The 22167-nt window shown below is 42.0% G+C and overlaps 5 protein-coding genes across 11 annotated transcripts in view; 3 read left to right on the plus strand and 2 right to left on the minus strand.

Annotated features, from left to right (window-relative positions):
- LOC146504175 (clathrin heavy chain 1-like) overlaps positions 1 to 4479 on the plus strand; it is a 29552-nt gene extending 25073 nt beyond the window's left edge. For 2 of the 6 annotated variants that reach the window (XM_085184236.1, XM_085184237.1), the window contains 2 exons: positions 2650 to 2725; positions 2824 to 4479. In XM_085184236.1, the coding sequence (XP_085040362.1) occupies positions 2650 to 2725; positions 2824 to 2954 (207 nt within the window). In that variant the 3' untranslated portion in view covers positions 2955 to 4479. The other 4 variants (XM_085184239.1, XR_014877871.1, XM_085184238.1 and 1 more) reach the window with 4 other exon arrangements.
- On the minus strand, positions 3260 to 8395 carry LOC146504176 (cilia- and flagella-associated protein 45-like). 2 transcript variants are annotated; one of them, XM_085184243.1, is made up of 12 exons: positions 8078 to 8395; positions 7851 to 7967; positions 7581 to 7687; positions 7260 to 7404; positions 7003 to 7173; positions 6727 to 6905; positions 6418 to 6547; positions 6185 to 6331; positions 5969 to 6082; positions 5673 to 5866; positions 5375 to 5599; positions 3260 to 4977 (listed from the first exon to the last, which is right to left on the minus strand). In XM_085184243.1, exons 1-12 carry the CDS (start codon positions 8078 to 8080, stop codon positions 4911 to 4913), a joined length of 1599 nt encoding a protein of 532 aa, XP_085040369.1. In that variant the 5' UTR covers positions 8081 to 8395; the 3' UTR covers positions 3260 to 4910. The 2 variants fall into 2 exon arrangements, with proteins under 2 accessions (XP_085040369.1, XP_085040370.1); XM_085184244.1 differs by having other exon boundaries at positions 7857 to 7967; positions 8078 to 8394.
- Positions 8396 to 9325: 930 nt separating this feature from the next.
- On the plus strand, positions 9326 to 13478 carry slc37a4a (solute carrier family 37 member 4a). The gene is made up of 8 exons (XM_085184247.1): positions 9326 to 10113; positions 10226 to 10458; positions 10939 to 11182; positions 11546 to 11704; positions 11785 to 11870; positions 12159 to 12272; positions 12374 to 12512; positions 12609 to 13478. The coding sequence occupies exons 1-8, from the start codon at positions 9966 to 9968 to the stop codon at positions 12773 to 12775; spliced, it is 1290 nt and encodes a 429-aa protein (XP_085040373.1). The 5' UTR covers positions 9326 to 9965; the 3' UTR covers positions 12776 to 13478.
- Positions 13248 to 15344, minus strand: trappc4 (trafficking protein particle complex subunit 4). Its single transcript, XM_085184281.1, has 5 exons — positions 15095 to 15344; positions 14676 to 14850; positions 14053 to 14156; positions 13688 to 13814; positions 13248 to 13597 (listed from the first exon to the last, which is right to left on the minus strand). The coding sequence occupies exons 1-5, from the start codon at positions 15267 to 15269 to the stop codon at positions 13519 to 13521; spliced, it is 660 nt and encodes a 219-aa protein (XP_085040407.1). The 5' UTR covers positions 15270 to 15344; the 3' UTR covers positions 13248 to 13518.
- Positions 15345 to 15465: 121 nt separating this feature from the next.
- Positions 15466 to 17969, plus strand: rps25 (ribosomal protein S25). Its single transcript, XM_085184285.1, has 5 exons — positions 15466 to 15567; positions 16126 to 16215; positions 16330 to 16513; positions 17717 to 17815; positions 17902 to 17969. The coding sequence occupies exons 1-4, from the start codon at positions 15565 to 15567 to the stop codon at positions 17809 to 17811; spliced, it is 372 nt and encodes a 123-aa protein (XP_085040411.1). The 5' UTR covers positions 15466 to 15564; the 3' UTR covers positions 17812 to 17815; positions 17902 to 17969.
- The last annotated feature ends 4198 nt before the right edge of the window (positions 17970 to 22167 follow it).

Genomic DNA, 22167 nt, shown 5'->3' on the forward strand with positions numbered 1-22167 from the left:
TAAAACTAGTACAAACTGCATGTTCCCTCCCCTCCCGTCCCCTCTCCCATGTCACTCTCTGCTGCTTCTGACTGTAAATTCCACATTTTCACTAGACCACCTACCAACCCACGAGACTCCAGAGCGGGGCTCTTCACACCCATCAAGAGCCCTGATCGGCTTGCTGGTGTGTCCGTGACGGCTTGAGTTTTGCCTCAGGCCAGGAATCACAGAACTGATTGGTGAATTGGACACGTAGCTGACAGCTAAACTCAGATTAATTGCTGATTCAGCTCCTGAGACTTTATGACACTTCCACAGTCATTTTTTTGAAGATCTGTTATAGCAGTGCAACGGTAACGGCCACCTCCCGCAGCTGAAAGTAGCTTCAGAGTCTCTTAGTTGGTCTTTGTAAGTCTGCCTCTTAGAGAAAGCCCTTTCACATATTTGTGTCAGACGTGCAACCGAGCCCTCGACTGAAGCCAGCATGCTTATCAGCTCTCCTCGGCCGTGGGTGAACAGTGCCACTCTGCTTAGCCTCCCCTCACCTGCTGTGGGTCAGCTCCTTTTTCTGAGATTTGTAGATTAATTCAAGTTTTACTGTCTCGTACCTCTGCTCAGCTGCGCTCTACTGCTAACAAGTTTATTTCAGGAAGCAGATGTGTTTATACTGTCGATGTTCTAGGTTTGCCTTTTTTTGGTTTTAATCAGATAGTGGGAGGATATTGTACTGTTTAAACAGTGGTGCATTAGCATAGACTGCAGCTGAGTGTAATATTAGCATTAGAGGAGCCACAAAGGCTCCATTTTAACAAAGTATTTCTTTTCTGTTGTTTTCTGTCTGCCTGTACTTATTTCAGTGCTATAGTTACAATACTGGCATTAGAAACCATAAATGTTAGCCTGTTACATGCATTTTTAGAGGGGTGTATTTTTCTCTTTGTTTCTTTGAGTATTCTTGCAAAGTGAGCTCTCTTCAAGCGACAAATTGCTTTTGTGGGTCAGGGAATAAAATCTGTAGTCCGGGTGTATCCACTGGGGAGAAAAAAATCAGAACTTGTAGAAAACGACCAGCATGCATTTCCCTCCTCCTCCCTTGGTAGCATCAGCTGCACTCAGGCCAGGCTAAGAGACATGTTGTTGGCTGTGCCTGCTTCTTGGAAACGTTGAACTGGCTGTACAGTACCATCCCCTCCACCCTATCGTTCACACTCCCTCCACTTTGGCTCTCTGCTTCTCTGTCTTTCTCTCATGCACTCCTCAAGAAATAAATGACTAAACTGCTGCTTCAGCATGTCTCTAATAAATCGGCACACTTTTCTTAAAACGGCCTCTTAACTAGATCGACTGATGTTTTTCTTTTTCACTAGTAAACCAGACAGTATGTAGAGAACTGAACCCAAAACCACCGTGAGAGAATCCAACCCCCCTTTTTTTGTTTAAGTTATCTTATCTCAACTGCAATGCACGCTGGCGTAGCCGAGAGCACTGAGGGTAATATCTGAAGCTTCCCGCTGGCTGCTTAATTCTCTGAATTGTTTCAACTGTATCCTTTTGTCCTTCGACTGTCATTGTCTGCTTCTGAGCTGAGGCTAAAACACCAAAGAAGAAATAATGGGAAGTTTGAGAAAGTTTATCTCAAGGCTTTTACATGTTTTACAGAGCTGTTTACACCCATGCAGGGAGTTAGAGATACGATATGTAGCATGTTAGCTGCACAATAAATAATATTAAAGTCACAAAAGCGAACGTCTGATTTTCAGGCTTTAGAAAATGTAGTTTAAAGCCTGAAAAGTCTGGGGGGCTTCATCCAATCACACCTCTTTTCTGGTAAAGGTCAGGTGAGTAGTAAAAAAATTAAATTAAAACACTTCATTGCATGATTGGAAGGAGGAAGCAAGGGGTTATCAATCTATATATATTTACCTTTTCATTTTATTTGACCTTATTTTACATTTATTTAATTTTTCCTGTATATAATGGCCACTTTTGCCTGTAAAAGTATTAAATCCTGGAAACACAAAGTTCTTACTGGTGTGGATTGGCATTTGTGTTTTCAGAACACAGTGGATGCTAAGCTAGGAAACAAAGATGACGACAGATCCAAGCAGGTTGGTTAGTATACAACAGTGATTTTTTTAAAAAGACTGAAAATGAGGTTAAGTTAAAGGTAAAAGGTGACAGTGAGATGGTTGAAATTGCGTAGTTGTAGTGTTCTGGAAGAAAAGCCTGATGTGAGGGTGTTTGCACTGGTGCAGGGTGGGTTCTCTACATACTCACACTTGTTCAACATGTTAGAGTAGATGTTTTTGGGTGGCTGGATGGTGGGACCATTATTACCCAGTAGCTGTTTGTCTTTGTCTCCCCTCCTTACTCCCTAATTCGTTTCACAGTAAGTGGATGTCCATAAGGTAGAGTGCTGTATAGAGTAGCCAGTAGCTCTGTAGTTGTAGTTATTCCTCTTAGGCTCCTTAGCGAGGCCTGCTTCCCGCAGCCTGTTTTTATTTAAATCTGGACTGTAATCGTCTTCGCCTGTCAGGAATGGTCCCATCCGTCAGCCAGTGAAATAACCCAGAGGTCAGTTTTTACAAACCCTTGCTCTTCAAGAGCCCCGTCGTCTTCACTTTAACTGAAGTGTGACACATCCGCTGTCGTCGTGTGCCCCCACAGGTGGACAAACTCGAAGCCTCCGAGTCTCTGAGGAAACAGGAAGAGCAGGCTACAGAGTCTCAACCCATTGTTTACGGTAAAAAAGGCCTCATGTTCAAAACTGGATTACCGTAGTGCCTTTTGAGGATAGATTTAATAGTGTTTTTAAGTACTCATCCTGGCGTTGTCTTGCAGGCACACCCCAGCTTATGCTCACAGCAGGGCCCAACGTGCCCGTGCCTCCTCAGCAGCCCTACGGCTACGGCTACACAGCAGCACCCAACTACGGCCAGCCGCCACAGACCACCTTCGGTTACGGCATGTGAACACCCAACTACCCGCATCCTCCCCCACCCACAACTCAACCCAACACCTTCCTTCCATCTGTTCTCCCTCCTTTGTGTTCCTCACCAGCTTCCCATGGTCTTCTACTCACAACAGGGGCCACAAGCAAGCAACAGCCCACTCTCGTTTCTGGCACTATTTTTTTATTCTGTCGTCCTGTTCCAAGAGAAAACACTAAACTGCATCGAAGGACTTTTATTTGTATTGTTTGAAAGAAATTGGACCACACGTTTGTTTTTTTCCACATTCCATATTTATGACTACTTATTATGATATTTTTTGTGTGGTTTTGTTTTGTTTGGGTTTTTTTTTGTTAATGTCAAAATTTTTTATTGGTTTATGGAGAAGTGGACTTGCTCAAGCTCAGCAATGAGCCTTTGAAGTAGGTGGAGGAGCATTGGATTTTGCACTCATGAAGAAATTAATGTAGAAGAGCTCTTACTTTTGATGTACTGAACATGTGGACAGCTTACATTGTCTCGTTTGTCTGTATAATGCATTTCATCATTGTATATTCTGAGGAAAAAAGGTTACATATAATATTGAACATATATTGCCATTTCAGTGGCTATAGCTAGCAACACTAAGTAATGATAGTATATTCTGCACAGGCGTGTAGCTTTATGGAGTTTTAAATGCATACAGACGTATGTCACTGTGTGACTGGGAGTGTGTGTGTGTGTGTGTATGCGTGTGTGTGACCTAAAGGTCTGAATAAGAATTTTAACCCCCCTCTCTCTCAGCCTGTACTGGGCTTCTTCACTCCACCCATCTAGATATTAGCTCTTCCTCATTAGCTCCATATATTAAGGTGACCTCTTGTGCTGTGTACAGTGCTTGTGTGAGACTGTATCTGTGTATGTGCAAGGACGGGACCACGGCCACTAAACCCCAGGGCCCTTAACCGTACCGCGTGTATGTATTTACTCTGAACCCTTTTTGTGCTGAGGTCCGTGTATGCCAGGTGTTGTGGTGTTCCCCTCGGTCACCGTTACTTTTTTTTTTTCCCCTCTTTTTCTTTTTCCTCCTCGCGTGTACAGATGTGAAGAATTGAAAACTTTTAGATGGAGACCCCCACCTCTCTGTCGTCCATCCCCTCCCCTGTCTTGTTACCTCCTTTGTTAATGCTTAGTGGCAAGAACAAAGAAAGAGGCAGAGGAAGACAGGCTGGTGGAACGTTTAGTGTTTTAACGACAGCTCGATTAGCTCCATAAACACTCCTGTAGGTTGTGTGTTTAGATGGTTACGATGAAGAAATTTACTAAGTCTCCATACATCCAGTTCTCTGTCAAGAATGGTTTGAAATAACAGCCTGTTACTTACCTTGATGTACTTAACTTCCTTACATGCTTTAAGCTGTGTGTATAAAGTGTCATCCTAACCCTGACATAAGTTGAATTCCTTTCTGTTGTCATGCATATTAATAAAGGGGATCTGTCATTGATAAGTGGAAGAATATGACTTAATTGAAAGGGAACTACTAGCCTAAATAAAAACTAAAAATTGTACCCTGTCTCTGTGTGTGATGGCAAAAAAGTTGATTATTTTTTCAGTATACATAAAACAGACAACATCTGTTTAAATAGGCAGTAACTACAAAGAAAACCCTTGAGGCTCTTTTCTGAAGTGAGAGGGTTCTGTCATATTTGGGGCCTGCTTATAGTGACGAATAACTGGGTGTGCCTCAGAGGTTAGGAGATTTGAAGACTTGGAAAAACCCAGAAGCTATTTTAATGGTTGCTGAATCTATTTATAGAGTTAACAGCTCAAATACATGAATGCCAGTGTTTTCCATACTAGTAAACTATTAGTCTTTATTGTTACATTCCTCTACATTTTAACCCACATTGAAACATGTTAAATTAGACTGTAAATACAATGGCGGGACCAGATGAGAACTTCTCACGTGTTCTCGTTTGAATCCAGTGGTCAGGTGATCAGCCCGTCATGGTCTGGACCTTTCTTTCCACCTGATTGCAGTACTTTTCACAGAGTCCTGTAGCCCTGTAGTGGATTAACAAGCACAATTCAATGTATTTGTATGGCAGTGATTCATAACAACAGCCTCAAGGCACTCTACATTATTAGGTAAAGACCCTACAATCACACAGCTCCCTATGAGCAAGCACTTGGGACAGTGCTCCCAACAGTGGGAGGAAAAACTCTATTTTAACAGGAAGAAACCTCCAGCAGAACCAGACTCAGGGAGGGGCAACTGTCTGCTGCAACCCGCTGGGGGTGAGGGGAAAAAGAAGACACTATTTGAGAAAGAGCCACTATAGGAGAAATGCAGAGTGGTTTACAAATGCACAGTAAGGTGAATGAAGAGGAAACACTTTGCATTATGTGAACCCCCCCCCCCCCCCCCCCCCCCCCAACACACACACACACACACACTTACTTAAGCTCCTGGAGCTTCTTCTGTTTGAGCTCATTGAGGCGCAGACGTCTCTGCCGGGTTTCCTCCATCAACCGTTCGGCCTCCTTGAAGGTCTCTTTGCGCTTAGCTGTGGCTAAGCTCTCGCGTTCCTTCATCTGCTGGCGGATGGCCTGCGCGTGCTGCTGCACTTTGTGATGCTGCCTGTCGTTTTGCTCCTGCTCTTTGACCATCTCTTCCTGCTGCACTCTGCGTGGAGAGAGCACTTTTAACGGAGCGTATTAAGATTATTTGAAAATCGGTTTCGAACTGACTTTCTTACTTTAGCAGCCTCTCAAACGCTGCCTTCTCCCGACTCGCCTCCACTGACAGATTGCGCTCTTTGTAGTGAACCTGCTCCATGTGAGCCGATCTCAGCGTCGCCTCCAGCTGCGCTTTCTTTGCAGCCCGCTCCCTCTCTTTTCTTCTCCACTCTCTCTCTGCAGCGTCCTGGTTCCTGCGAGCACGGAGCTCATCCTTCCAGACAAACATATACACAAGCACAAGTAGCTAAGAACATCTGTAAATCTTCTGCCAGGTTTCAAATCTTCATATATTGCACATCTGTTAGATCCTGACCTGCTCAGCCTTGTAGTCTTTTTCTTTTTCTTGCTGAGCCCTCAAACGAGCAATCTCCAATTCTTTCTCCTTCTTGATTCGTCTTTGCTCTGCTTCGTATTCTGCCTGCTGCTCCTGCAGGTTTAATGAATTGCTAACATTAAAAACAATGTCAGAATCAAATGTGTGTGTCACATGATGTAGCTTGCTCGTCCACAAAGAACAGTGGGCTGTGACCTGCTTTTTTAGGAGATACTCCTTCACTCTCATGTCAGCAAGCTTCTCCTCCTCTATCCTCCGCTCCTTTGCCCGCATGGTCTCTGCGTTGATGCGCTTGATCTCCTCCTGCAGAAGCTGTTGCTCCATCCTCTTCTTCTCCAGCACCTGGAGGAAGACATGGGTCAGAGCAGAAACTGAGTGCGGTGTACATTAACTGCATGTGTGGATGTGTCCTCCGCCTCCGCGTGCACCTCGAGATCCTCCAGGTTCATTCTCTCCTGGTCCTCTCGTGTCTGCTGACTCTCTTTCTCTTTCTTGCCTTCCTCCAATTCTCGGTTCTCCAGGCGTTTCTGGATCTGATCGTTAATTTCCTGCCTTCCCCTGAAATATAAAGCACACACACACATGTTGACAGTGCTCCTAGTTGATCTCCACTGCTCATTATTAGGATTTCTGCGATCTCCCAAACAGAAGAAGACGAAGAATGACGTTAATTGCAAAAAAATCAATCCGTGAATAGAGGGTGATAGAGGGCGTGTTTCTGATAGGGCTCCATTTACTTGACTCTCTGCTGCCTGCGTAGCTCTTCAATCTTGTTCAGAGTCTCCAGAGCCTTGCGGCGCTCCACCTCCATCATGTTGTCCAGACGCCTTTCCTCCTCTGTCAACTCCATCCGGATCTGCTTCTTCTCCTGGATCTGGTAGTCACGGTTTGCTTGGCACTGAGCACCTAAAATCAGCTGAGACGACCACACAAACACAGGTTTATTATTGTGTACTGGTATTTTTATATTTTTTTAAAGGTTGGTCATCCACACATCTGCACTTTCTTCCTACCTGGTTGAGCTGTTTGATCTCATCTTCCTGTTCCATCCTTAAAGCATTACTCCGCTCTACCAGGCGCTGTGCACGTTCCCGGGCTTCAATCTCCAGCTCAGTCAGTGGCTGGTTCTGCTTACGGGACAGGTCTGCCTCATGGATCCTATGCTTCCTTTCCTCTGCAGCTTTCTGAATAAAAAGTACATAAAAAATACTAATTAAATCAGTGGACTTCTTTGTTGTTGTTATTTTAAAATTGCAGTCAGCTTTCCTACAAGTTCCTCTTCTTTCTTCTTCAGGTAAGCCTGCCTCAGGGCCTCTCTGTCCTCCTTGAGCAGCAGCCAGGATGTTGAGTTGAGCCTCTTAAACTCAGCTGGTGGAAGTAAGACAGACTCTCTTGAAGGATCTCTCTGGGGGATCCTGGCATGATGACATGTGGTATAATGTTTCAAAAACTTGGTATACTGTATTAACATCAGCAATAGCAATCTGATTAGCCTGCTGAAATAAGGCAGAGGTTTATCACAGAGCAGCACACACACTTTACAGACTCTCTTCATGTTTTATTCAAATGAGCTCGTTTCATGCTGGCCTACCGCAGATTTCGGATGAGGTCTTTGGTGATGATTTGAAGAGTCTCTCCTTCCTGGTTCTTCCATGAACAATCCTTTGCTACACATGCTGATTTTACCCGGTTGTCAAACTGCAATGACATCCACACAGAGATTTAGCTGTAATCAGCTCCCAAACTCATCCACGACCTCTGTTCTCACTGCAGCTACATGCAGTTTCTGATGATATCTGGGGATATCATTGTGAATAATAAGAGTTTCCCTCCATTTCCCGCTGAGTGTGCAGGGACCCACATTCACCGATTTCTGGTTCTCAAACAGATCTTCATCCACCCGAGAAACGGGAGCCAGTGTGCGGTACCGGCCGAGGTACATTTTGCCCCTGGATGACGTGGAGCTCGAGGCAAGTCTCTGCGGGGCAGTAATTACAACGCTCAGGTGTTATCAGCAGATAACGGTCACGCATTTGAACACTGGGATTTAGCATAGAATAGCTTTTTTATTTTTAACCTAACACTTACCATAGTTCTCGGTTACTGTGGGTCAGTGAAACAGACTATATTTGTTTAAAAAAAAAAATACTAAACTCTAAATATTATACTTTTCTCTTGGATAACTTCCAGCTAGCTCAAATAATTAATGTGGTTTTTAAAAGAAATTAGGGTACTACTTATATTGGCTCCAGCTCACGGGACACCAACTTTGAAATGTTTGGTTACCCGTTGTCATGGGAACAGGAGGAAGGGCAGACCTCACGTGACCGCAAAGTAGTGCTGTGGAAAATTTGGTATCGATTCGATACCATGTAAATACGGGACCAGTACTGCTGATACCGATACTGATCAGTATCGGTATCAGCAGTACTGGCCCCGTAACTACTCGACTAACTACATAGGTTAGTGACTAACCTATAAAGGCAGCTTATGCAGGGGCGAACAGATCGCCATGATATTTGAGATGAATCGTCGTCAATCTGAAACTTCTGACCACATTTTAATGAAAGCTAAATCACTTCGATTTCCACTTTCCACAACACTTTCACATCGATTTGCCCAGCTCTAGTGTAATGATGGAGCTAGGAATAAAAAAACCCCCACAAAAGACGCTTTTTAAAACCTTATTTTCAGGCAAAGCCTCTAAGCAGCAAATAGGGTTTTAAGATTTAACTGGCGCTTCTAAACATGTATGCTGTAATGTTCTGTAAATTTTGCTAATGTTTCAAAATATCTGTCCGAGATACGTGCCCAACGGCGTTACCAACATGGCTGCAAAGAAACAAAACTTACTCAAACAATGTTATTGGCTTATTAAACAGTGGTTAGCTAGCTGGTAAAATGCTACACTGTAGAAATATTTGTGTTTACTTGAATACAGGGGGAAAGTGCTAACACTAAAAACAGCGCTAACAAGCTTGCTCATTCCGCGGAAATACTCGTAGTTACTTAGATTTAAATTACAATTTATGTCGTTATGTGTTATTTAATTTCATACAGTCATTGCCACAGTTATATAGAGCAATATCCGGACACAGTGTTGTTCCGTATCACCACCGTCTGCTTTCGTAGCTGGGCGGTGCTAGTTGGCCCACGTGATGCGGAAATTTTGCACAAAAAATCCTTCAGCCCCGAAACGAGCAGAACTTCAGAGAGAACTCACTCTAAACTCAGGGAAAGTTAATCTGCGAGATTTTACGCATACACGGAAAAGCGGAAGTGGGCACACCGAGGTTTTGCAGGTATATTTACATTAAAGACTTTGGTTTTGTAGATTACACTTACACGTCAGACCAAAATCTTAGTATATATAAGATTTTGGTCTGACGTGTTGTGCACAATGGAACTGTATTACCCACAACTCTCGTGTGCAACAAAAGATTTATGCACTGCCACAAATACCGTGGTCTCCCTCCTGAATTTATGAATGTGTCTCCGGTCTTTTTGCTGATGAGGATCACACTCACACACCCCTCCATTTGGATAGGAGCCTCCCCCTGGTGTACAGCAGCTATTGGACTCCTCAGTAAATCATTAAACGCATCAGTCCGAGGACTCCTGTCATGGCATTATCAGATAGATAAACAGCAACAAGAAAATAACACTTGATAAAACAGAAGGACTTCTGCCTGAAGGACAGAAGATCACTCTCAGGGGATAGTGTCACAAACTGATGGTCACCTCCTCCGGCCCTCGTGAAGCCAGCCTGCAGCGCGGGGTACCCGCCATAATTCAATCAGCTTCAGGGTGTAGAAGTTGACCATTAACCTCCGGTGCTGATTGCAAACACTTCTTTGCTTGTAAGCAGCTGCCTGTGTACAGTGGATCCTGAAGCAAAGTTCACTGCTACAGGCTGCAAAGGGCAGGAGCTCCTCTGGAAGCTGCTTTGCAAGTGTTTTAGGACTGAGCTGCAACCATGGCTGCCTCAGGTTATGGATACTACAGAAGTACAATATTTCTGGCCATGTTTGTGGGCTACACATTGTACTACTTCAACAGAAAGACGTTCTCCTTCGTGATGCCTTCTGTAATGCAAGAGATCAAGCTGGATAAGGACGATCTGGGTATGTCAGTACTATAAACTTGAACCCTGTGTACCTTCTATAAATGTGATAACAGCTGATGTGCCTTTACAACAATTGTGCAGCAAGTGCATGAGCGCTCCTCTTTTCTCAGGTATGATCACCAGCAGTCAATCTTTGGCCTACGCTATTAGTAAGTTCATCAGCGGTGTCCTATCAGACCAAATCAGCGCCCGCTGGCTCTTCTCCATTGGCCTGTTCATGGTGGGAGGCATCAACGTGATCTTCTCTTGGTCCTCCACTGTCGCTGTCTTCTCTGCCCTCTGGTTTCTCAACGGTCTGGGCCAAGGCCTGGGCTGGCCTCCCTGTGGCAGGGTGCTACGCAAGGTATATGACCCGGTACCCTCTAATTCAAATTGAGTTTAAAATTTAAGTTTCTTCTGAGTGTCACAAAGAACAAACTGACACTGCAGTAGGAAAATACAGAATGAGCTAATAAAGTAAAGCAAGTAAACAGGATGAAATAATGAAATGGACCTAAAACTGTTTGTATTCTCTATAAGATCTTGAATGAACTGGAAACTGATGTTAGATCCCAACTATTTCATCAGCAGGCTCAGGCAGAGTTAGAGCATAAACAGCTAATCCAAGACAATAAAACAAGTTTATTTTTAAACTGTATTTTCATAGTGTCTTAAACAGGACTCAGAAATCTGTAACTGTTTTGTGTGTCTGGAAGAAAAAAAGAATATCTGACTTTTAAACTACCAAGTGTGGGGATCGGTCTTAAAAATCCTCTGTGGGTATCAAGGAACTTCCTGCCAGGGCTGTCTTGACTTAATGTTTTTCCCTCTTTTCCTCCATCAGTGGTTCGAGCCCTCTCAGTTCGGGACGTGGTGGGCGGTTCTGTCGTGCAGCATGAATCTGGCCGGCAGCTTGGGCCCCATCGTTGCCACTGTGCTGTCGCAGAGTTACAGCTGGAGGGCGATACTGTCTGCCTCTGGAATGATTTGCATCGTTGCCTCATTTGTTTGCCTGCTGGTAATCAAGAACGAGCCCAAGGATGTGGGGCTGCCCAACATAGAGGTGTCGACCAAAAAGAGCAAAGGTGGTGAGTCTGACTCTTAGTCAGGCACAATCAGAAACTGGTGCGGTTCAACTGGTTTGAACCGCTGCTTTTCTCAGAATCTTGTTAACACATAGACAATGCTCTGATAACACAAATTTGAACACACACACATGCACGTGTGTCTGTTGTCTAACGGCATGGGCCCTGAGCGCTGTGACTAAAGATCAGTAACTCTGTGGACTCTGCACTCAGCGTGTCCCTCACGTGAAACCAGCTCATGCAAAGTGTGAACACAGGATGTGATGCATGTTTCTTTTTAAAACTGAGGAGTGCTCCCATCACCACATCACTCACATCTGTGCTCGTGGTATCCAAAAAAGGGTCTTCTGTCTGCTTCCTCTTCAGGATCCTCAAGCCATGAAAGCACCCTGTCTGAGTTTCTCCTGTCCCCCTACCTGTGGTTGCTGTCCATCTCCTACCTGGTGGTGTTTGGGGTGAAGACCGCCTGCACAGACTGGGGCCAGCTGTTTCTCATTCAGGACAAGGGCCAGTCTACACTCATGGGTACGGACGAGGGGAAAAGCAGTCGCCTCTGGAGTCTGCTTTGAAATAAAGAGTTAAACTCACTGTGTTCCTGTTCTTAGGTAGCTCATACATGAGCGCCCTGGAGGCTGGCGGGCTGGTGGGCAGTCTGGCTGCAGGTTACCTCTCTGACAAAGCTGTGGCCAGAGTGAGTTTGTTTTTTTAAATATGAGTCATTATTTGATCCAAGATTGTGGTCAATAACAGCCTGTTTAATATAGAGAGAACTGGACTAGAAAGGCTTTTAACCTTTGAATATTTCAATGTTATTTTTTGGAAATCGTCTTCTGTTTAAGATTGCTTTCTCCCCGTCTGCACTTTCTTCATCATTTTATAAGTTAAAGTGATAAAACACCCCTAACTGGGCAATCAGTGTTATTTTATTCAGCTTATAGCCAGGAAATGGAACATCTCATAGTATTTTCTTTGTGTGCAGCAAGGGATGAGGCTCTATGGTAATCCCCGCCACTTCATCCTGATCTGCATGATGGCAGGAATGTTTGTGTCCATGTACCTGTTCAGACTCACCGTTACTCCTGACAGCTCAAAGGTAACACAGACACATTAATTCCTGTGACCTGTTCACACTGCACAGCAAATGCCAGACTTCAGTAGCCCTTTTTTTTTTTTATCTCTCCTCTGTACATCAAGGTGTGGATACTCGGCTTGGGCGCCGCCTTCGGTTTCTCCTCATATGGACCAATAGCTTTGTTTGGAGTTATAGCCAATGAGAGCGCTCCATCCAACTACTGCGGGACATCACATGCTATCGTTGCCCTGATGGCAAACAGTAAGTTTTCATTCATTGAAAGTTAAATTCTAAAGTTGTGTTTTGTGTGTGTTGCGCTCCTTCCATTGAAATAATCCGTGTGAATTCCCATTGTAGTTGGTGGCTTCCTTTCTGGACTCCCATTCAGCACCATTGCCAAGCACCATGGCTGGGAAAAGGCCTTCTGGGTAGCAGAGGTCACCTGCCTTGTCACTACTATCGGATTCTTCCTCCTGCGCAACATTCGAACAAAGATGGGACACATGCCCAAGAAGGCGGACTGAGCTCATTCTGTGGGAGCCAGTCATTTTTACTTCTTTGTTTTTAATTAGTCATATGTGAAATAAAGTTCATAGAAATGTGCAAAGGCGCTTCTCAACATGTTGCTTAAATAGTGTGTGAACTTGAAGAAATTACTGCAAATTGCTAGAGAATGTTTTTTCTGATAATGCCTTTGCAGGACTGCAATAGTAAGAGTGCAAAATAGGAGGCTACAACACACTGAAATGAGCAATCTTAGGTCAATGATACTTTTTCTTAGTTAACCCTATAACACTAATATCAGGTGACTTTCGCAAATTCCAGTCCTGGGAATTTGTTTTTTAATTTATTTTTTAAAAAAGCAACATGATCAGAGTACCCCATTATACCTTTTTATCAGACATTGTACAGGATAATAAAAGAGTACTTCAATTTGCCATGTATTGCACTTTAGTGTACTTTGATGGGAAGTATATTGAGTAAAATATACCCACCGTTAGTGATACTGTTACAGAAACTGCACATTAGTGTTCTAGGGTTATTTTTCCAATTTTACACTTCATGCTCCAAAGTCTTCACTCACTAATTCAGTAAAATGGATTCAGAACATTTAAATACAGTATGGATTTTAATCTCTGAATTATTTACAAAACAATGTATATACAAAGTGTTAATGAGCAAATGTGGGGAAAAAAAACAAACACAAACGGTCCAAGACAAGAAAAAGGAGTCCGCTTATTTCTTTTCAGTCTATGAATGCGCTGATTTAAGATCCAGCTCCAAAGTTGCCGGCTTTCTCTGCTACCTCCAGTGCACTCTTCAGATTCTGATCAAAGAGCTCACACCTGAAAAGCAAGAGTAAATGTGTGGGTGTTAAACAGTGGGTACAGTAATAAATTATTTCAGGATAATGCAATCCTAATTCTCTTTAATACCTGATTGGCATTTCCAGAGAATAGAACGGGTTCTTGAGGGCGAAATCTGAATACACCTCATAAATCTTCCTCAACAACGCATCGATTCCAGACTGTCGCGGGTCCGCCAGCACGATAAACTTTATCCCTGAGAGAACAAAATGAAAAAGATGTCATTTTATAATAGTGACTATCAACAAGCTGGGAAGGAAGGAAGGAATTTATACACCAGGAAGATTTATTACTGGAGTTGCATGCTGTTCACAGCTAAAATTAAATGAAATTGTTACATATGGAAGTGCTTTGGTTTTTTAAATCTACAGCCAACTAAGAAATTACTTCTTTGGTATTTTTAACCTAAAATGACACTTAATTGCACCACTGACCTGTGAGAGTCTGGAAGCAGTGAAGTTTGAAGACGTCAGTTTCTAACATTTCGATCCCTGAACTGCCAACTTCAGGGGATAGCTGTGAACCTATTGCAAACAACCTGAGGGAGGGATCACAAAAATAGCTGTGTTTATTTAGCTTCATTCATAAAGTGAGGGTACATACAGTTTTGGTCTGAAGTTTAGCCACTGGGCGTGAATGTCGTGGTAATTTCTGGATTTTAATGAGTTCTTTGAACTGAAGAATTAAGTGTACAAGTTTGATTTTATTTTGGATTTTGTCTGATCCACGCAGGGTTAAAAAAGGCTCAAAGGCCTAAACAAATATTTAGTTAAATGAATGTTTGCAAGTTGCATTTTGTCCAGGTGTCCTTATTAAAATATTAATAATAAAATAAAATATTAATAAGTATATGTATACTTTCGATCCTGTGTAGAGTAGAAAAAAAAATCAAACAACAGTACATACTATAAAAATGTATTGATGTAATGTATTGTTTTCACTTCCTTTGGCTCCCATTCAGAAAAAACAAAACAAAACATAAATAACACTAGTAAACACCTGGCCCCGCTGTCCACTGTGCAGCTCGGGTTTAATCCACACACACGAAATTACTTACGAGTGGAACATGGACGCCAGCATCAGCTTCTCATTGGAGCTCAGGCGCGCTCGTCCAAAGCGAATAGACACGGGATAGTTTGAAGGATCTTTCAGGTATTCAAGGATGTCCTTCCCATCTGATGTGTTCTTCCCGATCACATCAACTCCATTGATGGACAGCACTGCATGGCCCACTGACGAATGACAAGAGGTTTCAGTCCAGTCATACAGTCAAGCTAGTGACACCGCAGTATTTTTAAATGAAGAACAGTGAACATTTCAGTTAACTTGGACTGTAAAAAAACGATACAAATAAGTACACTATAGATAACAAACCGACAAAGACTGCATGCGAGTATTTTAGCTTGGGCAGGTTTCGTTAGAGATTGCCCATATAGCTAGCTAATAAATAAGCTAACGATGTGCCCGTGAGGTTACCTCTGATTCCGTCCCGCTGTCCAAACGATACGACCACCTTCTCGTCGTGGTGCTTCAGCACCAAGTCCAAAGGGTAGCTGAAGGTTTTCTCCACCTCTGCTCGCGGAACATAGTTATCATATTGATAAATTAACCCTCCAGCCTTGTTCACCACATACACACTGTATATCACCATCTTTGCAACGTCCTGCCCAGCTGACAGCGGCTGTCACATGACCTCGACGGGTGGCTAAAAATCAAATGAATAAATTAGATTTTACTTGTATGAGTTTTTGGTCTCAAACCTGCCGCTGTAATGACTGTGAGAAAGTTTGCCAATTTCATAAGTCAAATAAAGTCAATAAAAGCGACGAAACATGAGAAAACTCAAGTTCCCATAATGCCCCAATCTCACTTCCGCAAAAACAGGTTGTCTAAGGGGCTCTTGCAAGGGCGAACTTCCTTTCGCTCCGACATCTTGACGAGGAAACATGGTGAGGACAGTTATTACACATTTGTTGAAAGAAATTAGACTTTTTTCGGCTTATCGTTAGTCATTCAGGAGTCGTAGTACCTCGGGACATTTTTTGATAGCACTGCGCTTCCCCGCACCGGGACGAGAGTGTGTGGATGAAGCAGTCATTCTTAAGATTTCACGCATTTAGCTTATGGCTAGCAAAGTAGCAGTTTGCTAAACGCACCATGCTTCCAACTACACTGTGCTCACAGAAAGGACCTTAGTAAAGTTGTCCCTCATGTGACCGCTAAATATACTAGTATGTGCACAGATGACACAAACACCAAATACTAAAGTATTGTAGTGGTGCAAATGTTAAAAATTAATGAAGACTGCGAGATTAGAAACGTTTTGAGGACGAGGCCTCCCCATGCCGACCATCCGAATTCGGCATTAGCCCCTAGCTCATTTCCCTTTTTTTTCCTTTAAAAAATATTAATGGAGTACCGATGCGAACTTGCTCTTGTGTACATTGCAGCCCATGTTAAACATGTAGCTTCAGAGTGAAAGTTTAACGGATGTCTTCTTTTTCCAGCCTCCTAAACAGGATAAGAAGAAGGATGCTGGGAAGTCCAAGAAGGACAAGGACCCAGTCAACAAGTCTGGAGGCAAAGCCAAGAAGAAGGTATGTTTTTGTTCATATTTGCCCATATTGGATGGATTTTATATTATGTGGCTGCTGAATAAATGTTGAGGCTAGAGGTTTCCTGGTCTTTAAACAACGTCTGTTTCTGAGCAGAAGTGGTCCAAGGGAAAAGTGAGGGATAAGCTCAACAACCTGGTCCTCTTCGACAAGGCAACCTACGACAAGCTGTACAAAGAAGTTCCCAACTACAAGCTCATCACCCCCGCTGTTGTGTCTGAGAGGCTGAAGATCCGTGGCTCTCTGGCAAGGAACGCCCTCCAGGAGCTGCTCGCCAAAGGTGAACTTCACTTTCTCTGCTCAGAGCTCTTGAAGGTCCGTGTTGGATCTTTGACGCTAGGAAGGGCATCAAAGTTAATCACACGTCTGTCATGGTAGCGAGCTTTGCTCAGTTGGTCAGCACCAGTCCCAAGCATTAGATTTTAGTCCCTGCCAAAAAAGCAGTGTTTGCTTATGTTACCGGCAAAGGATTTATTTACTGCCCTGAATAAGTCAATTGAGAGTTTGGCAGGGTGATTTCCAACTTCAGAGAAAACTCAGTTACACGATGGTACATCTTATGCATTAAGGGGTGATCAGGAGATGGTTCTTGCTCCAGCTTTAAAAAATGGAAACTGTAACATCTCTTGTCATCTACTATTTTGTGATGCAGCATTAAACTCAGCCGGTGAATATGCCCGTAGTCATCAGCACTGCTCGCTGGCTGTGTCTAATGTTTATAAATGCTTACACTGTATGAACCCAGGCCAGAGTGGTTTGGCAGCGAGTTCATCATTTGTTTTTAAATGACAGTGATGTGCATGCAGCGTGACTACTTATCTCCTCTTTTGACATCCTTCAACTTCTGTTCGAAATGCTACATGGAAACAAATGATATATTGCAGCCTGTCTGCTGTTTCATGTGATGTGAAATGCTGAACATATTTCAAACGGGTGCATTATGCTTTATTCATTTGATTGATTGATTTTTCCTCCCTACAGTAGTTTAACTGAAGTGTGTGTGGTGTTACTCATCGTGTTTCAGAGATATTGTCATCTAGACTCTGTATAGCATTCTTTTTATGAATTAAAGCCTTCCTTCAGCAGGCTGTGCACTGTGCTTCTGATTAAAGAAAGCAGATTTGTTCTTGTCCCATACAGTGACGCTTCATATGCAGCAGGAGGGACACACGAAGAAATTCTGTATTAATTCCTTATGCCTAATTTAATTTGAGAATTAGCTGTCAAACTGATTTGAGATATAATGGCTACATTGGCATCCTAGCTAGATTGCCTTTCCTGCCTTGTAATACATTTACTTGTCAGTGTTTGGACACCTGGGAGAAGTGATCTGTTGCACATATCTGCTTTACCTGCTGTATATCACATTCGTCCCTGTGCAGGCCAACTAGGGCAAATGTATCACAACAATTGACATAACGGTGCAAATTAAAAACACAAAAAAAATGCTGACGGAGAACTTGGGTCCATTTTTGTCTTGCAGGCATGATCAAACTGGTGTCCAAACACAGAGCACAGCTGATTTACACACGTAACACCAAGGGTGGAGATGAGGAGGCAGCAGCAGAGAAGGCATAATCAGGTACTACAGCAGCATCTCTACACGTCTCTATTTTATTATTGTGTTTGTTTTCAGTTTTACTAACCTGCAGTCTTTGTTTCTTGCAGGTTCCCCTGTTTGTTTCCTGTGATGGGCTGTTTGTAATGAAAAGTGGAATAAATATGTAAAGACAAAACTTTTGCACTTGTTTTGCTTTAACTGTTCATCTGTCAAGCTAAGAAGTGGATAAAAATTCCTAGTGTATTCATGATATGGTCAGGTGATCACTGGATATCAGATAAGCCTTATGTTGGATTTAAAAATGTCATTTAAGCAAAAATGTTAAGATTGGTTGAAGCAAAGAGTAAAAAGATGAGGACAGTGACTGGTAACTATTCATCTATGTGATACTTATAATAACGTTAAGACCTTTTGTGTCTGTGCAGTTGTTTCCTGGTGCCTGATAATAAGGTGCAAATACTGGTCCCTCTGCATCAAAGTGTGGTTTTGTTTTTTACATCCACTGCCGCCTCCTTCCTGAAGTTGACTGGGTTAAGTGGATTAAAATCAGTTAGGGGCAATAAATTAGTTTCATTCTGTTCTGGTACTAAAAAGCGTGTCATAGGAAGTGTTACTTAGATCTGATGGCTTTGCTAACAAACACGAGGTGCATCATAAATGAAAAAACACTGCAGCAGGTTATTATGGCAACATTATTCTCAGTCTTCTTCTTAAACTCTGATAAGGTTATTTTTTCTAATTGGTTTTACATAACGCAGCGGCATGAAGCCGTTCTAATCTAAGTGTAGAGAGATTAAGAGCTTTCCAGATATCTGTTCAAAACTGCACACAAGGGGAGAAATTTACAGATTCAAGAGCTTCTGCTGCTGAGGTGCTTTCACACCCCATTTACCGTGGTGCATTCAGTTTGTCACCCAGTAAATTTAAAGAGGCATTCTGACTCAGTTGTCCCATGTTTTCAGTGTTAGATGGATCATTTCTAATTTGGCCGGGTAGATTTGCACTTTGTCTTCAGCTTGTCTGTTACCAGCCACCGGCAGCGAAAGGTTATGAGATATTGATAGGAGTGAAATGAAGAAGCTATCTTCACTGTCACCGTTTGCTCGGGGCATAAGATAGCGCAGGAGTCCTGTGATGGATGCTGTCAGGTGCTTCTTTGTCACTGCGCAGCACCACCTCCAGCACCAGCCACAAAAACATGCTGCAGGTTTAACGCCACTGACAGATGCAGTCCTCCAACATGAACTCAGAACACAAACAGAGCCACCTCTCAGTACACATGATGAAACAGCAGTGTCTGTTTAACACCTGCTATTGCTGGAGTTTTCCACCAACAAACTGAAATCCCATCATTTCTATTTATGTTTGCTGCTTGATTAACTAGAATAAAGCATTTACTTGTTTTGCAAGGCTGAAACATTTTCATAATCAAGTGTGCTGCTCAACACTTTGATAGTGTTCTCGGTTATGTAGTGAAACAGCCTTTGATTCCCGTATAATTTCAGGACATGCAATCAGTGTTTGACTTTTTCTAAATTTATCAAAGTGACAGTAATCAGTGATTTAATCGTTCCCCCACTGTGCTGCGTACAATTACTGTGCAAGCTCAGTGAATTCCTATTTTTGTTTGCTTAAAAATATGCCTGCACTGGGCTTGATTGAATGCTCTGGACAGGTTAAAGGGGTTGTAAATGGCGTTTACATAAGGGCCACCATTCTTTCACATTCAAAGTCACATTAAATTAAATTAAATTGCCCCGAAGTTTAAAATACAATGTGATGTTACATTTTTTAAGGAATGTGTTAAGTCAAGGAATAATTATTAATTGTTTCTATTGGATAACCGTGTCATATGTCCCGCCCCCGCTTCTTAGCTTGCGCATGCCCAGACGAGATGTATATGGCCCTTCGCCTCAGCTACGTCGAACCTGTACGTTGGTTGGTGTTTGATGGTAATAAACTGTCACTGTTTAATAATGACAACAGCAACATTAATTATAATAATTTTATGTATAATTTCTCTTCGTTATTCAAGCTTGTTTCCCCCACTAAAAAAAGACCAAAAAAGTCAAATTATTTTTATTATCTAAAAAAAAAAAAAAAATCGAAATGTCTTTTTTTTTTTTTTAGTTATTTTCCCAACATTTCGAGTTAGTAAGGCTAAGACTTAACATAACCATAACACTTACCATAAGATCGAGTTCGAGTAAATCGAAACATCGAGATAATAACCCGGGATTTTCGGGAAATATTTTATTTAAATGGCGGCGGAAACAAGCTTCTTCATGCTATACTAAACAGGCTGTGTCTCCTGCATTACCTAGGTTTAAATAACTGGTCAGAAATTGTTTAAAAGTGGTTCGTTTGATAGTAAAAGTTGCCAATCCCTGACCTAGCCAAAAATAATGTGATAAACTCATGCAGGGTCTTCCTTATTTATGCCTGAATTTCAAACATATTATATTTACCTTGCCCATCCTACATCCTGTACAGCTGTTTGCTACGGAAGCGTAGAGCTGCCACCCAGGCAAAAGAAAAATACAAGTGTATCACGTTATAACGTGAAAAGTTTATTGTTCTAACAAGATACTTTTCCTGTTTGTACAATATACTTTTTACGTTTGAACAACATAATATCACGTTATTACAATATAATATTTATATTGTACTAACGTGATATTTATATTGTACGAACGTGATAATTATATTGTACGAACGTGATAATTATGTATATTGTAATAACGTGATATTATGTTGTTCAAACGTGAAAGGTATATTGTACAAACATGATAGTATATTGTACAAACATGATAGTATATTGTACAAACAGGAAAAGTATCTTGTTAGAACAATAAACTTTTCACGTTATAACGTGATACACTTGTATTTTTCTTTAGCCTGGGTGGCAGCTCTACGCTTCCGTAGTTTGCAGCCTCACCCTGTGGAAACATTTTGTCAGGTGAATTCTGGTCTGACTGAAGCTTCAGGAAAGAATCACAGATTCACAGATTGATGTGAATCTGTGAATCAGATTGATTCACAGATTCACATCAATGCATCTGGAAGCTTTTTTTTTAGCACGTGCTAATGTGGAACAACTCACACCTTCATCCATGGTAAGTAGGGAGCTTACTGGCAGGTAGGTCAGTTTATGAAACAACGTTTGAGATGTCACAATGAGAAGAACACAGGTGTAACCTTTTAAAAAGCACCTTCCTTTTCCTTGGTTTTGTGGCATGGACACTTATCTGTAAAGAACAGAAACTCAATCCCATTGTTAAGTGGTCTAACATGCTTATTGGTGAACAGTATTGCTGTGTGATACTGCAAATTCTCATATCGATATGATACAGAGTATATACAGGGCCACTATTGCAGATACTGACACTTTTAACCTTTAACAGCAGCTTATATTGGGGAGGGCAATGTTTCATTATTTATAAGATGAATCTGGTTTTTAAATTCTTTCAGCATTTCATGTATTTGGAAACTGTATTTTCTGGAGGGATGTAAATGTACCCGTCAGAGATGTCAGCTTGTATTGTTTAAATGTGTTATAGGTTATAAATAAAATAGACATCCCTGTACAACAGACAGTTACAGAGGTTGGCTGGTTCAGTTTTTCTTGATGACTTGCAGCCTTTAGTGAGTTTCAGTTTCTTTCGTCAGGATGAAAATTTATGATTCCAGAGTGCAGAACAGCAAGGTTTAAAAACACCTTTGTTCTGGCACCCATCACTCAGTAGCAAATTGTAGCTTTTTTACGTATGTGAGCTAAATGATTCCCCAAATTAATTATTAGTTGTTTTTTTTCAGTAGGTTGTACTATGTGTGTGTTGTGTCTGTATTGAACAGTGCATGTGAGCTTGGATGACTTGCCTGCAGAACAAACCTACCTACAGGTACAAATAAATGAACCTGAACCTGAATGTATAAATTGCTATTCTATAGAGCCACACTAATGCTGTTAGTTTCATATGTTTCTACATCTGTTAGAAGCCTTTAAATCTATTTTTTCCTGTTTTTGTTCGGGCACAGACATCTCTTCCGCCCTCTTTAGACTACAATATCAGCATTTAGCTCCAAGGCTGGTTCTTTAAACCTATCACTGTAGATAAGTTTCAGTTTAACAGCAACATCAAGTGGCTGTCCCTGTTTAATCGAGGTTGTCTTAACAGTGTTCTCACTCAGCGTGCCACTTCCTATCATCAAATGTTGGCACCTACACAAACAGACTATATGTAAATATTTCATAATGAAATGTGTTATCCTCAATTTAAAAACATTTTGCACTTTTGATACTCGCTATATCGCTGTCATATTAATGGATGACCTTGAGTTATTGAATTGTATTTATGTACATAGCTAAAGTT

The sequence above is a fragment of the Neolamprologus multifasciatus genome, chromosome 14, assembly GCF_963576455.1.
Source record: "Neolamprologus multifasciatus chromosome 14, fNeoMul1.2, whole genome shotgun sequence".
NCBI lineage: Eukaryota > Metazoa > Chordata > Actinopteri > Cichliformes > Cichlidae > Neolamprologus > Neolamprologus multifasciatus.

What these genes read in the sequence shown, in the direction of transcription:
- LOC146504176 (XM_085184243.1), bottom strand. An exon ending in TGAACCTGGAGGATCTCGAG is followed by an intron (nt 6,332 to 6,417) that starts GTGCACGCGGAG and finishes GTCTTCCTCCAG; the next exon opens with GTGCTGGAGAAGAAGAGGAT. An exon ending in GCGTTTGAGAGGCTGCTAAA is followed by an intron (nt 5,600 to 5,672) that starts GTAAGAAAGTCA and finishes CTCTCCACGCAG; the next exon opens with AGTGCAGCAGGAAGAGATGG.
- slc37a4a (XM_085184247.1), top strand. Translation starts at nt 9,966, where the DNA reads ATGGCTGCCTCAGGTTATGGATACTACAGAAGTACAATATTTCTGGCC. An exon ending in GGGCCAGTCTACACTCATGG is followed by an intron (nt 11,705 to 11,784) that starts GTACGGACGAGG and finishes TCCTGTTCTTAG; the next exon opens with GTAGCTCATACATGAGCGCC. An exon ending in CGTTGCCCTGATGGCAAACA is followed by an intron (nt 12,513 to 12,608) that starts GTAAGTTTTCAT and finishes TTCCCATTGTAG; the next exon opens with TTGGTGGCTTCCTTTCTGGA.
- trappc4 (XM_085184281.1), bottom strand. Translation starts at nt 15,269, where the DNA reads ATGGTGATATACAGTGTGTATGTGGTGAACAAGGCTGGAGGGTTAATT. An exon ending in ACAGCGGGACGGAATCAGAG is followed by an intron (nt 14,851 to 15,094) that starts GTAACCTCACGG and finishes GTCATTCGTCAG; the next exon opens with TGGGCCATGCAGTGCTGTCC. An exon ending in CTGCTTCCAGACTCTCACAG is followed by an intron (nt 13,815 to 14,052) that starts GTCAGTGGTGCA and finishes TTGTTCTCTCAG; the next exon opens with GGATAAAGTTTATCGTGCTG.
- rps25 (XM_085184285.1), top strand. An exon ending in GAGGCAAAGCCAAGAAGAAG is followed by an intron (nt 16,216 to 16,329) that starts GTATGTTTTTGT and finishes GTTTCTGAGCAG; the next exon opens with AAGTGGTCCAAGGGAAAAGT. An exon ending in CCAGGAGCTGCTCGCCAAAG is followed by an intron (nt 16,514 to 17,716) that starts GTGAACTTCACT and finishes TTTGTCTTGCAG; the next exon opens with GCATGATCAAACTGGTGTCC.